A 15,646-nucleotide genomic window follows, 5' to 3' on the forward strand; every position below is an offset into this window, starting at 1 on the left:
ATACTCTCCCCTAAAATAGTTAAAAACCTTCCCAGGACCTATGAGAAGCTAAACTGCAAAGGAGATCTGTATTGGTTCAGAATTAAATGAGATCCTATGGTACACATAGACAAAAGACTTCCTGTTACTTTTGTATATTATTAAAATACTTGAAAACAGCAAAATCTGAAAATACAATTAACAAAGTTATAGATATGCGACGATAAAAAAAAATATAATTACCTTCCAAGTCATATTTTCTATTCCCATATTTTGGCCTTTTCCGCCTAAAAAAAAGATTATTTTCATCGGTCATTTGATTTATTAAAAATGCTGTATTTATAATAAATTGACAAAAAAAAAAGATAAAATGAAATTTTAGTCATAGATAAATTCTAATAAAATTCTAAGGACGTTTTGAACATCAGTAGCAGAGCTTTTAAAGCTGAATCCGAGTATATTCATAAAATATTAAAGAAAAAGGGTTTGCGTGTTTGATTTGCCAATAAGCAAACAAACCCTAAATAAGATGACAAATCTGATTTGGTAATAAAATCAAATATTTATAAACAAATCAAAATTATACCTTATCTTAACTGGTTGCACATGCACATGCAAAATAAACATTACATAAAATACGAGGATTCGTATGACGGAAAAAGAACTGACAGACATGGGTGACTTGTAAAGTAGGTTTGCTTCTAAAACGTTAAAACTCACTTAAAGAGAAATGGAATTTTCCGCCATGAGTATAAACATCTGTAGTTGGGGCATTCCATTCTTCTAAGCTTTGCAAAGTGGTCATCTCTCTAAATCTACCTTCCTCTTCAGTCCATATCTAAATATCAATAATTGGATTATTCCATTATTCTAAGCTTGGTAAAGTTGTATCTCTCTAAATTTACCAAATCTAAATCACAATAGTTGGAACATTCTATTTTCATAAATTTTGGATAAATGTCATCTATAAGTCTACCTATGAACAATGTTAATTCTATTGGTCAAAAACTTTAATTTTGTTGACATCACATATTGTCAACTGCTTTGATTTAGTCTAAAGTTGTACAAAAATAATAAATCTAAATTTTTCTGCATTTCAATAAAATTACTTTTGAAGCCATTAAATTATCAACTAAGCTATGTTTGGTATGTTGTATAAATAATACTTATAAAATACAATAACTGAAAAGGCCATAATGCAATACTAGCAGGATTTCTAACATTCTAAATAAATTTAGCTTTGAAGATAAGCCATAGGCTTTATATGTTTATCTTCAAAAGCCAACATCTAAATGTTATAGATTTTCTATTTAATTTGAAGCAAATTGTGGATTTGTGGGGAAAGTGATAAGTATTTTGAATCAAACAAAATAGGGCTTAATTGATATTTCATCTAAATGTAGGTATGTTTTTATCTATAACTAATAGACAATATTTAGAAATGTTTATGTTAAATGTAAAATATTGAACAGACAGTTTAACTAGAAGTTTAACGGTTTTACAGACAAAGTAAACTAAATACAGAATATCTTGATAGTGTAATGGTATATTATATTCAGCCAATGCAAGTTTAAATGGCAAATTATGAAGTAATAGCAAAAATGGAGCAAGCTATGGAGAAGATGCGCCACTAAAGATAACAATATTATAAGGGGGGGGGAAGTTTGTACACTTATAGGAAATGAAATTCAGTACCAAAGATTGGGAGGGTACTGTGGGCTTGTTTTTAAAGTTATCAACCTAATTCTTTTTGTAGGCTCTCTTATATGACTGGATATACACGTATTTCTTTGAAAATTGAATTTCGGCACTTTCCTTCTAGGGGCTTGTGGAGCAATAGACCCCCCAAAACACTAAAAATATGAGTTCTGAACTTATTTTTAAAGATATCAACCTGATTTTTTTTTATAATACTTTTTTTAACATAACCGAATCAACGAACCATTACAGATTTCATTTTGGGACTTTCCTTCTAGGGGCTTGTGGAGCAATAGACCCCCCAAAACACTAAAAATATGAGTTCTGAGCTTATTTTTAAATATATCAACCTGATTTTTTTTTAATAATACTTTTTTAACATAACCGAATCAACGAACCATTACAGATTTCATTTTGGGACTTTCCTTCTAGGGCCTTGTGGAGCAAAAGACCCCAAAAAACACTAAAAATATGAGTTCTGTGCTTATTTTTAAAGATATCTACCTGATTTTTTTAAAAATAATACTTTTTCAACATAACCGATTGAAGAAACCATTACGGATTTCATTTTGGGACTTTCCTTCTAGGGGCTTGTGGAGCAATAGACCCCCCAAAACACTAAAAATATGAGTTCTGACCTTATTTTTAAAGATATCAACCTGATTTTTTTTATAATACTTTTTTAACATAACCGAATCAACGAACCATTACAGATTTCATTTTGGGACTTTCCTTCTAGGGGCTTGTGGAGCAATAGACCCCCAAAAACACTAAAAATATGAGTTCTGACCTTATTTTTATAGATATCAACCTGATTTTTTTTAATAATACTTTTTTAACATAACCGAATCAACGAACCATTACAGATTTCATTTTGGGACTTTCCTTCTAGGGGCTTGTGGAGCAATAGACCCCCCAAAACACTAAAAATATGAGTTCTGACCTTATTTTTAAAGATATCAACCTGATTTTTTTTATAATACTTTTTTAATATAACCGAATCAAAGAACCATTACAGATCTCATTTTCAGACTTTCCTTCTAGGGTGTAGTGGAGCAAAAGACCCCTAAAACACTAAAAATATGAGTTCTGACCTTATTTTTAAAGATATTAACCTGATTTTTTTAATTTTTAAAATTTGTTAGGATACATCATCATTTTTAGTCTTTGTACAGTATTTCTATACCAAGTATTATGAAACCTTAATCTAGTCGTCTTAATGTAATTTTTTTTCAGAATACTACATAATATTTGAATATGACTGTGAATTGATTCAAGCGCATTTTCATTGGACCCTAGAAGGAAATCAAAATCTGTAATGATTACCTAGTTCATTTATGTGAAAAAATTTCACATTAGAAAAATATTTTTAGTGTTTTGGGGATCTTTTGCTTCACTAGCTTCTAGAAGGAAAGTCCCAAAATTAAATCTGTAAAAGTTACCAAGTTCAGTTATGTTAAAAAAGTGTTTTAAAAAAATCAGGTTGATATCTTTAAAAATAAGGTCAGAACTCATATGTTTAGTGTTTTGGGGGGTCTTTTGCTCCACTAGTCCCTAGAAGTAAAGTCCCAAAATGAAATCTGTAATGGTTCATTAAGTTAGTTGTTAAAAAAGTTTTCTTTAAAAAATCAAGTTGACATCTTTAGAAATAAGCTCAGAACTCCTATTTTTAGTGTTTTTTTTTTGGAGTCTTTTGTTCCACTAGCTCTAGAAGGAAAGTCCCAAAATGAAATCTATATTGTTTCGTAGATTTGGTTATGTTAAAAAAGTATTATAAAAAATCGGGTTAATATCTTTAAAAATAAGCTCAGAACTCATATTTTTAGTGTTTTTGGGATCTTTGCTCCACTAGCCCCTAGAAGGAAAGTCCCAAAATGAAATCCGTAATGGTTTTTTAGTTCAGTTATGTTAAAAAAGTATTATTTTTAAAAAATCAGTTTGATATATTTAAAAATAAGCTCAGAACTCATATTTTTAGTGTTGGGGTCTTTTGCTCCACAAGCCCCTTGAAAGAGAGTCCTAAAATGAAATCTTTAATAGTTCGTAGATTTTGGGGGTCTTGCTCCACAAGCCCCTAGAAGGAAAGTACCAAAATGAAATCCGTAATGGTTTCTTCAATCGGTTATGTTGAAAAAGTATTATTTTTAAAAAATCAGGTAGATATCTTTAAAAATAAGCACAGAACTCATATTTTTAGTGTTTTTTGGGGTCTTTTGCTCCACAAGGCCCTAGAAGGAAAGTCCCAAACTGAAATCTGTAATGGTTCGTTGATTCAGTTATGTTAAAAAAGTATTATTGAAAAAAACCAGGTTGATATCTTTGAAAATAAGGTAAGAACTCATATTTTTAGTGTTTTGGGGGGTCTATTGCTCCACAAGCCCCTAGAAGGAAAGTCCCAAAAATGAAATCCGTAATGGTTTCTTCAATCGGTTATGTTGAAAAGGTATTATTTTTAAAAAATCAGGTAGATATCTTTAAAAATAAGCACAGAACTCATATTTTTAGTGTTTTTTGGGGTATTTTGCTCCACAAGGCCCTAGAAGGAAAGTCCCAAAATGAAATCTGTAATGGTTCGTTGATTCGGTTATGTTAAAAAAGTATTATTAAAAAAAATCAGGTTGATATCTTTAAAAATAAGGTCAGAACTCATATTTTTAGTGTTTTGGGGGGTCTATTGCTCCACAAGCCCCTAGAAGGAAAGTGCCGAAATTCAATTTTCAAAGAAATACGTGTATATCCAGTCATATAAAAGAGCCTACAAAAAGAATTAGGTTGATAACTTTAAAAACAAGCCCACAGTACCCTCCCAATCTTTGGTACTGAATTTCATTTCCTATAAGTGTACAAACTTCCCCCCCCCCCTTAATTTCTAAAAAACGTCATTATACAAAACTACAGTGTGATATTGTAGTTGTGTATGACTTATAAGATCTCGAAAACTGCCCGTTCGTTTGCTCTATATGTTTCAGAGTTTTATTTTATTTTTGTTTCATGGCAGGTTTTGGGTCATTTAGAGATAGAAAAATAAAACCCTATATGCTAGGATTGAATTCCTATATAGTTACAATGGAACACCCTAAATACTAGTGGTAACATTCATAAATAGTTACACGGCTGTATTCACATAAACTGCTAAGTAAGCATTATTGATAAATACTTTGGGACAAACTCAATGTATAAAACCAAGGATAAATTATCTTAGAAATAAATAGATACATATCATACAATACACATATTTATTATAAGAATAAAGCTGCTGGTAAGAAACGTGGTTATTATTAGTTGCTTATAATTATGAGAGTATCTATAATGTGTTATATTTTATAAAATAATCATGTTTTACAATTCATTGTTAAGGTAAAGTCCCTCCCCCCCCCCTTTTATTCCCAATGTTTGAGAACATTTAAATTATATTGACCTTTATATATATTGGATTGTTTTCTGAAATTTTGGTAAGTAAAAGTACTAGAAATTGTTATCCAAAATACTGAAGGCAAGCATTTATGGTTTTATACTTTATCTGGTATTTATGTGACCATAACAATTTATATACACATTTGTTACAGTCCTCTCAATACGGACTAATATTCATTCATTATTTAACATCTTGTAGGGTTGTGTGTGTATGTGTAGGGGGGGGGGGCGGGGGGGGGAGGGGGGGTTATTATGGACAAATTCCGTGAGAACCCCAATCGCCCTTTATGTGATCTTTAAAGGACAGTTACACGAGTATAACATGAGAATGTATGACATAAAGAGGGTTTCTTTGCTCGACTGAAACTTTTAGGGGAAGCACCAAAGCACTATTGACTAAATGTTTGGTTATGTATTGAATAAAAATAAATCTCACAAAGTTTATCGCAAACTCCAATTCAACTTGAAATGTTTGATGCTTATTTGAAAACTTGGTAGGTTAGTTTTGCACTTATTTTCAAGAAAAAAAGTTTTTAATGTCACACATAGGAGATTGGGACAAATATTCAAAGATTTTGAGTAAGATTTGTGTAACCATATTAATGAAATTATCTACACTTCAATTTATAACTTAGTATATACGCATATATATAAAAAATATATATTCATCTTGAAAACTATGAGCTGATTTAAACCAGGGAGTGAGGGTAAATTGGAATGGAAATTTCACTGGTACCCACAGTTTCAAAACCATATAATCTTATTCGCTGGCTCAAAAACGTTGGCTACTTTTATTAAAATTTAGTTGCTTGTTTCCAAACTAGTTGTGTTGTATGTATGCATGTATGTACCCCTGATTCTCTGAAGTAAGAATTCAGAGGCACACGGAAATTGGAAGTGGGAATCTTTTGGCCAATCATATAGATTGGTAAGATTCGCGCACAGCTGATTGTATTCTATGTTACATTACAAGCTGACCCGCAATTCTCGTGGAAGCTACTCAATTATTACATAACCCTGGACTAGAGTTTTGGCAAATGTTCCATATTAAGCCACCCTAATTAATGGCACTCTCAAATAAATGCGTCAGCATTTGTCAACAGGGGCGTCCAAGCTTTTTATTTTGGGGGGGGTAAAATTTTTTTAAGGGGGGGGTAATTTGGATTTGGGGGGGGTAAAATGGCGCGCGAAGCGCGCCGCAAATTTTTTTACCCCCCCCAAAATTTTTACCCCGGGGGTAAAATTTGCTTGGGGGGGGTAATTACCCCCCCTGAAATCTGTTGGCAGGGGTAAAATTTGTTTACCCCCCCCAAAATTTACCCCCGGGGTAAAATTTTTGGGGGGGGTAATTCAAATTTTATAAAAAATTTAGTATTAAAAATGCGCGCGAAGCGCGCAAAAATTTTTTTTGTTAAAGATTTTCTATTTTGGGGGGAGTATTTACCCCCCCAAAATGGTTTGGGGGGGGTAAATACCCCCCCCAAAATCGTTAGGGGTGCCTACGGCACCCCCAAGGTAGGGGTAATTTTTTTTTGGGGGGGGTATTGTTCACAAAACTTTGGGGGTGCCTACGGCACCCCCAAAATCGTTTGGGGGTGCCAAATGGCCCATTACCCCCCCCCCTTGGACGCCTATGTTTGTCAACCTATGTCTATGCTTGAACACGGATTTTCCCAACCAGAGCGTAGTGCGCTAACCACTAGGTACTCTATGGGACACCATCACCATTTTGTTTATCATCATTGAGGATATTCATGTATACATCAATGTATTGTCTTATTTCTTTAGATCCCTAGTATTATATAAAGTTATGAATCTTACCTTTACAGGGTGGGGATAATAATTCTTGAAAACAACAACAGATTTCAATGTCACTGTCTTGGAACAATTCACAACGGACACCTTAACAAAGTAATGTAGGTTAAGATTTTCGTGAAAACTTAATACAAGACAAATGAAAAAAAACTCCTAACCTCTAACAAAAAAGGACAACATGTTTTAAAAACAAAAATGACAACAATCTTAAGTTGCAAAGGATTTAAGTAAATATTAAATAAAACAAAACTTAAGAATAGACATAAGAAGCCACATACTTAAGGGCAGGATACAATGAGATATTATATCTTATAAAGCTGCCATTGCTCTTTCCACCCAGGATAAGGTGTAACGAACAAGCATATTAAAAAGAAATAATATTTCGTGATTATTTTCTCGAATTATTTTAGTTGTTAGTTACATCTGCTATTCTCCCTATGTATTAAACTATGTATAAAATCATACCTCTGAGACAAATCCCAGTTCATATCCGAACTCGCTACCTCTCTCCTGGAAGGGAAAGAACCTCATGTCTGTCTTCCCGATGGGGATAGAGATATTGTTCTTCTCCCCTTCAACTTTTATCCTAAATAAAAAAGTTCGTTGCTCAACATGTTAGAAAATGTCTGGTTAGAAAAAAGAAGATCTATTTTTTTAGACCAAAGCATAAGAGTTCGTTTATATAGAACATCGAGGGTTAGTTTTATTTACAGTCCAATGATTACCTTGAAACTAATTGTCAATCTAAGCTGGTATTCATAATCGTATCTGAACTATTTTTTTTTCTCTCGGTTTAACAATTAGAAATTAAAATATAATATCATTTGGTAACTGCTGAACCGTTTTAGTTCTCTATTTTAGAAAAAAATATTGCCATATTAACCTTATAAAAGAGGATGTTTCTTCTGATTGTTGTTGTAGCGGGCTGACAACATTCCTACTCTTATCCATTTTCTCTTTGGCCATCTTCAACCCGATAGCTCTCTCCTCACCAGTTGGTATCAGGATTGATTCCACCTCTGAATATGAACATACTATTTAGTAAAAGTCAGGAAGGGAGGGGACATTGAGATGTTTATTACACTTGTCCATAAAGTTTTATAAAAAAAACGTTTTTCTATTCGTTGGCTTAACAACTTTGTTGATTTTTATTGAACTTTCGTTGATTGGTTCATAAAGTTGAGTGTCCAAACGTTTCAACCACTAATTATAATCTACAAAAAGATGATTTTGTGTAACTTCATTGGATTTGCATACATTTTTCAGCCTTTGTCTTATCCCTTTAGATCCCTGAGTTTAAGTACAAATACAGTATTATGATTAGTATTTTCTTTATTTGGGACAAAAGGCTTATTTTTTTTATTTTAAAAACAGCAATTTGACAGAACATTAAATTTATACTTTATAGTTATTGAGACTTAGGGAGAGAAAATAGACTTCAACTCTACCAGTTAATTATGTACAATTATAGCTCAACAATCACATGATTAAGATTAAATAAGGGTGATAATTTTTCAAAACGGTCGGTTCTAACAAATTTAATATTGTTATTACCTGCTCCTTGGCTGACCAAAGCTAGCTGAACATCAAACAAATCCACCGTCACAGATTTTCCCAGCAAATTCTTTACAATAAGATCTTCTCGGACTGTTTTAAATGTCGTCTTTTCTGAGTCCAGGAAACTGAATGATTCAATGAGGCTGTTGACAACGGAGATGAATGTTCTTGTTATGGTCACCTGAGATGTTCAAGGCGTTCACAAATAATAATAAAATAATTAAATTGTCTGCGTAGAATTTTTTAAATGATCCCTATTACTACTTGTTCCCAACTTTAATTTTTGTATGGTTAGACTTTGTAAAGATTAGGAAAGTACATAAGGTCGTTCAAGCTTTTTTATTTAGTGAGAGGGGAGGGTAAAATTTGTGAAGTGGAGGGGGAAATTCCTATTTCTGTATGGGGTGAGGGGGTAATCATCCCCCCCACCCTCCCAGCTTTAGACATCCCAGAAAATACCAGAAGAAATTCAGCAGTAATAAATAAGTGTCTATTACAGTTGAAAAAGTGAAGAAGGAGAGAGGGGTGGGTTGTGGTATATTCGTCATTTAGGAGATTTTATAAAAGTTTTCTATACTTCAAAAAATTTTGAGGGAAATATCCTTATGATGCAGGTTTCTAACAAATCCTGTGCACGCCCTTGCCTGTAGAGGTTGGGTGGAGTAAAGTTTGAGTTCTGTAACAGGAGGTAAAACTTCTGGAAGATAGAATCCATCCGCCTCGTCGAAATTTGGAGACAAAATTGCGGAGTTAAAGTCATTCCTAAACAGAAATACGTCACAGATATATATAAGAATAAAATAATCATCGTGTTAGATTTAAGATTAATACCTAGTAAGATTATAGTAAACAGTATTGTTAGATTTTTGTAAGTCAATGGTATATAATCAAAGTAAGTTAACTTCCTGTTTAACATATACTTTTACTCTACAAAGCTTTTACAAAATTGTGGATCTTTTAAACCAGCTGTTTTAAGGATCTTTAATAAAACGTTTGCCAGATACTTACTTAGAGTTGTTAATATACTGTATCTCCAATTTCCATCTATACGTGAAGGGAAGACCATTCTGTTGCTCGACACAAAGCCTCTCTATAACTGGCTCCCACAGGGCTACTGTAGAGTTGTAGTATGCAGCTTCCAGCTCTAGGTTCATCTTTACGCACATGCGATAGCTCCAATTGCGTAGTTCACCATTAACCTAGAAAATTCTCCATTGAGTTTTTCCATTGAATCAGGAATCAGTTATTTATATAAGCTACACTAAAGGGTATACGTTTGAAAGTGAAAGTAGGAGGGGAAAAAAGAGAGTAAGAAAGGTGATATAGGAAGGGAGTGGGTGGGAGATATAGAGAAAGAGGGGCAACTAATGGGATTAAATTTCGTGTATAGAGAGATCCAAATTGAAAGCATCATTACAAAAGGACCGACAGAATGAAGGTCAAACAGACAGATCACTTGTTAATGTTAATAGGAAAAACAAATGTTAGATTTTTCTGTAAGAAAATGTATTCAAATAATTTCTTACTTTAGATTCGACTAAAACCAAGGGAACTGTATTATTTCCACGTCCATATTCAAGGATAACTATCAGCTGTTGAATCTAAAATAAATAATTTAAAAAATAGATTAATATGAAAGGTAATAAAAAACTGCATAAAAAAAAAAATTATGTCATATTAATTTCTTTTAAGTTTCTACTAAAATTAGGTAGGTAACATTTAAAATCAGAAAATAATTTTTTTTTGTAGAAAATTGTCCCTGAAAGATAGGATCTATCTCTAATCTAAAAAATCTGATTTGATCTATCTTATTCTAAAAACTAAAAAGTAAAAAGTATAAGATACTTTATTTTTTATCTTGAGAGATAAGACAATGAATGATAGATTGATCCATATCCCAAATGATGAAAAATAAAATTGTCCACATCTGTAAATTAAAAATAAAATTATTGATTGAAAATATTGGACACTTTAGGTTTGATCTAACAAACTTTGATTTAAGAAAAGTACCATAAGATTTTTAGAATTGTGTTTATAAAACTTTGGGTACCAGTATGATTTACAATTTAATTTTCCCTCCCTCCCTGGAAAAACTTCTCCCTGTTGCAGGAAATTATATATAGCAGGGATAAGACAATGGCCAATAGATTGATGTATATTTCCAAAGATGATACACAAACTTACCCGGGAGTATAGGAGGGGACAATGGATCGAATATTCAATTTTTAAGAGTCTCAGACTTTGGGTACTGGCTTAAAGGGAATGTGCAAGAATTCAGCAGGTTCTGTCTGACTTTTGGTACTAGCGCATCAATGCCCCGCTAACTAGCTGAGTTAGTTTTGAATATAGCAGACAGAAAAAATTTGTTATTAGATGGCTGGTTTTAACATGTATTTTTCCAAGAAAATGTCATTTCATGTATAGAAACTCTACTGGGATATTTATGTATTAAACAATCTAAGAACCCCTTGAATTTAGGTGGTTTAAAAATATATGAGAAGGGTTGACGAAGTTCTAAACACGATTTTTCAAGTGATTAATTACAGAATACTACTACATTGTGATGTACTGGTAATTTAATTTTTAAGTAAATGATTTTTTTCAAAGAACTAATTTTTTCTAAATTATATTACAATGATCCGGGATCCCTTTACAATTTTGGTCAAATTTTCTGGATAAATCTGGTTTTCATTGCTTTTCAGCGAAAACTCTTATATTCAATTAATTTCCCATTGTCCCTTCCTTTACTCCCTGCAAACTTACCCTTTCAATAAGTGGTTGAAACATTTGGACACTTATCTTAATTAATCAACCAATCAAAATTCTTTAAAAGTACCCAAAATTGTTGAACCAACGAATAATATAACGTTATTATAAAACTTTGGGGACTATATAATAAACATCCCAATGTCCTCTCCCTTCCTGGATATGAAACCTCTGCCTTCCTGTGCTTACCAAGTTTATGAATTAAATGCGGGTTTGTGTGTTGTGGCGCACAGGAATAATGGATTTATGTGTTTGCAAAAATACAAGAGAATGTTCTCAAGATGATTGGCAAAATGGTTACCTAAAACCTCTTAATTACGATACTAGCTGCATACAGGCTTAAATCTATAAACAAAATAGCCTAAACCCATTCAAGGTCCTATATGAAGCTTCTATTGAAAGGAGACTATAATCAGTTCAGTAGGTATTAGAATCTTAAGCTTCAGACAAAAAAAAACTTACTACTTTATATATTGGATTTACAGCAAAACCATGCTAAAAGTTAAGAATGAAAGTTTTAGCTATCTAGCGGAAGGTTTGGTGGATTTTACTTGTTATAAGGGTCTGCAATATTACTACAGTCTTCAAGTTCTTGATTTGCCATTTATTTTCATTTCAATTTAGCGTAATTAAGACTAAATCAAAGCTTTTGATGATTATATCAATACGTATCATTGTATATCTTGTCCTAAAAACTTGGCAATGGCCAATGGTCATTTCATAAAGGTTAATGAATATGGATCAACGTCATACGGGGAGGTAAAAAATTTCTTTATCCTCCATTATACTATTCCTTTATCCGTGCAAGGTGGGTTAACCAAAATTAAATGTAGTAAATTTCAAGGAAGGAAGGAGATATCATATGGGGTGGTGAAAGTTAGGGATAGAGTCAAACACTGTTAAAATAAGTCATAAGGTTCAGGGGTACGAGAATAGGATAAAGTAATAGTTATTTATCGCAACGTATTATAGACAGCTTAGCACAGTATTAAAATGGAAAATTATAAAATTAAAACCAGTTTTTTGAAGTTTTACTGTAAAATTCAGTCTTAGATTAGATTGATTTTAAAAATAGATACAGATAAATTTTTAGGACGGAAACAGGGACAAAAAAATCCACTAAAATAAGTTTGGTGATTTAGTTTAATACTTAGATTTCAAGTTCCAATTATAAACAAGAGTGCACAATGTCAGAGGGTTTGTATCTGTGCAAGATTTCAACTTTAATGTGTAAACCCTCATAGAAGTTTAGGTTAATTAAAGATAGATGATGTTTCAAGTGTTATAGTATATCAATTAAATTAAAGGGTCCTTTAACATCTAGCTGACTAAATTAAAAATATTAAGTATCTATAAAATTCAGGGGATGGGGGGAGGCATACTTATTAACAAACGCAGCTTTTGGACTTATTTAAATCTGATGAAAAAATTTGCCAGCTTCCAATGAATATATTATTACTTGGATCTTACATCACATTTTCATGTTTTTTAATAAAGTGAAAATTGCAGCGGGCTAAAATAACAATCCCTCCCTTCCACCCCATCCCCTCCCCAACTTCTTGATGAACAGACTGACCAATAAACGTGTTCCATGTTAACAAGCTAAATTGACGACAATTTTCCCCTGTCATAAGATCCACGTATATTCTACATCCATTCAGCTACCGACTAAATCCACTTTGAACTTTAAAAAACTGATATTATCCTTTGAAGAGTCAAATTATGCTTATCAAATGTAAATGATAGGATATTCAGCTTTTTACTCCCAACAAAAAGTGTAGTAAAACAAACATACTTTATCAAAAGCATATTCTTGCGGCTTATAGGTTAGGTTGGATTGAATAAAGACTAGTAGAGTCTTGCATATTTAGAGATAATCCTCATATAGACTAGAAATCAGTTTTAATATCAAAATAGTAAGGAGATCGCTTTTTGATCAAGGAAATCTTTGAATAAAATATTCATATGAGAGTGAAATGAATTAGAGTGGCTTAATATTTAACACCTGCCAAAACTCTAGGCCAGGGTGATGTAATAATTGAGTAGCTTCCACGAGAATTGCAGATCAGCTTGTAATATAAAGAAAACACTCAGCTGTGCACGAAGCTTACCGATCTAAGATTTGCCAAAGGATTCTTACTAACTAACTTCAGAGAATTAGGGCTACAAACAACAATAAAATAAGTAAATTTACCTTAAAAATCATCTGTTCATCTCCATATTCCGAGAGACAAGTGCTGGCCAGTGACTGGGCATCATATTTGTCAGCTTCATAGCACTCGTCAGGTTTAAGGTACCAGTGCTGAAAACAAAAATGGTCACTTTATATGGAAATTTTATTTTAAATTAAACCATTTATTTGTTTCTAATTTTTATGGTTTGAAACCTTATTTCTCATTTAGGTAATATTCATGCTTCATGCTTAAAACTGTATTTAATGATAATGAAAATATGATTTCTACCTCCTCTTCCTTGATGTCCGTAGTTTTCCAAAGGTTATCTTCTAACACAACTTTCTTCTTTGGTTTATCTTCCTCTATGTCTTGAACCTTCACAAAAAGAAACTGGCTTTACAAATAATTTTTTTAATTGTATTGTAATAATTGTATATTTGCACTTTGAACTCAACAAAACATTTGATTATATTTCTTTGAAAACCATTTAAAAATTCATAGTTTTTTTTCATATAAATCATAAAACTTATATTTTTTAGTTGATATAACTATATTAAACAGAAACCTAGTAATTTCAACAAAAAAATATACTCAGAATCCCTGCTGGTAGGTGTTTATAATCATATGCTACCGTCCTTTTAAGTATTTAGATGAATATAATTTTTAGTCAAAACAAATTAAAATCAGATTTCAACATGTTTGACTGATAGACAGTCATACTTTTTGGAGATCATTGATTTAGAGGTCCTTGAGGGAAAGACCATATTAGGGTTTTTTTTATTTTCATTCGTTGAAATGGTAAAGTATGAAAATAATTCACCTGCATATTAGTCATAAAGGTATTGTAGCTGTTTAACAAAATCTGGATTGAGTTTGGTGAAACATTCAGCACAAGACTCGAGAAGTTCATGTCAATACGAGTTTTCCGACTGTCCAAATCCTACAATAAACATGAGTGTCAGTGAGATATTAAAAATTTCTAAAATAGCTGGATTGGTATAACTAAAATTTTAAGTTAAGCTTTGTGTTTTTTTTTTGTAAATTTATGGGCAAATATTTACAGAAAAAAAATGTATTCTATTTTTGCTAACAATAAGGCATAACAAATATAAATAAAACAACTTATTTAAAAATATGGATGGGAAAGCTGTTTATTCTAGTATATAAAGTAACATTCCAATTTCTTCTCTCTATTTATGTCGCCCACCTGACATGGCAGTAGTAGGAACAACTTTTAACGTATTTAGATATGACGCAGTGTTAGACAGATATTCGAACCTATTACCTATCCGACAACGAGCGCTTTATGTTACGCAACAGTCGCGGGTTATCGCTCTCTCTGCATATTACCTGACTATAATGCATAGCCATATTGGTAGGTTTAAGTATCTGTGCCATGCTGTGCTCTCGTTCATTATGGCGGAACTTACAGGTATGACCTCGCAGGTTGTCCACAGTCATATTGATGGACCTTCTTTCCTACACATAAAAGTTGTATAAAATCATTGAATTTGAAAGTTTGTAAAAGATAAAATAATTGGTTTAAAAATGTGAACACTTTAAGTATGAACCAACCAGTCAAGGGATTAGATAGATGGATAGACTAACATGACTCTATATATTTGTTTTCTTAAAAATAACCTCAAACTTTGATTTATTTAGTTAGGTTATATTCAGTAGATATATAAATAGGTTTTCTAGTTTATTTACCTTATTCTGTATGATGTCAATGTTAAGTTGAGCATTCAAGAGGATAGCCTCGGAATTTCTATTCTCAATATCATTGGCCAATACTATGTCAGGTTCGTCAATACGGATTATAATTTTCCTAGATAAAAACAAGGTTGATAACATCCGTAGAATCTAAGCTAAATAAATGAGACTGTCATAGAAATATGATAGAACCATTACGTGTATAACAGACAATTTGAATTATCCGTTATGGACTATAAATAAAGTAAAAAAAAGAAGCTTCGCTTAGAAAATTAAAAACTGTAAATGGCACTTAAATGTGTGAGTTTGTCTCTTAGTTAATTAAAATCTCACTAACGGCTATATAAAAATATATATTTTAGGAAAGCTAGGATGTATTGATACTAGTTTTGTACAGGGCAATTTTAAAGGAATAGTGTATCAAAGCACAAATACATAAGAATAACTAAGCAAACGATTTTTAAAATAATTGTCTAAAGTAAAAATTTCTTTGCAATAACAATTAAATTTGTTTTATATACTTTTAAAAT

At 32.0% G+C, this 15,646-nt stretch overlaps 1 protein-coding gene across 3 annotated transcripts in view; it reads right to left on the reverse strand.

Annotated features, from left to right (window-relative positions):
* The window catches only part of Vps13 (vacuolar protein sorting 13C), a 134,732-nt gene that overhangs the window by 81,037 nt on the left and 38,049 nt on the right, over nucleotides 1–15,646 (reverse strand). For all 3 annotated transcript variants that reach the window (XM_080169195.1, XM_080169194.1, XM_080169193.1), the window contains exons 44-57: nucleotides 15,114–15,231; nucleotides 14,754–14,882; nucleotides 14,224–14,343; nucleotides 13,692–13,778; nucleotides 13,424–13,531; nucleotides 9,990–10,064; nucleotides 9,472–9,662; nucleotides 9,108–9,225; nucleotides 8,461–8,644; nucleotides 7,790–7,925; nucleotides 7,372–7,492; nucleotides 6,913–6,993; nucleotides 700–817; nucleotides 223–266 (exon numbers count right to left, since the gene is read on the reverse strand). In XM_080169195.1, coding sequence (XP_080025321.1) covers nucleotides 223–266; nucleotides 700–817; nucleotides 6,913–6,993; nucleotides 7,372–7,492; nucleotides 7,790–7,925; nucleotides 8,461–8,644; nucleotides 9,108–9,225; nucleotides 9,472–9,662; nucleotides 9,990–10,064; nucleotides 13,424–13,531; nucleotides 13,692–13,778; nucleotides 14,224–14,343; nucleotides 14,754–14,882; nucleotides 15,114–15,231 — 1,630 coding nt within the window. The remainder of the gene's footprint in view (nucleotides 1–222; nucleotides 267–699; nucleotides 818–6,912; nucleotides 6,994–7,371; nucleotides 7,493–7,789; nucleotides 7,926–8,460; nucleotides 8,645–9,107; nucleotides 9,226–9,471; nucleotides 9,663–9,989; nucleotides 10,065–13,423; nucleotides 13,532–13,691; nucleotides 13,779–14,223; nucleotides 14,344–14,753; nucleotides 14,883–15,113; nucleotides 15,232–15,646) is intronic.

The sequence above is a fragment of the Acartia tonsa genome, chromosome 8 (genome assembly GCF_053477335.1).
Source record: "Acartia tonsa isolate MP-2025a chromosome 8, ASM5347733v1, whole genome shotgun sequence".
Lineage (NCBI taxonomy): Eukaryota > Metazoa > Arthropoda > Copepoda > Calanoida > Acartiidae > Acartia > Acartia tonsa.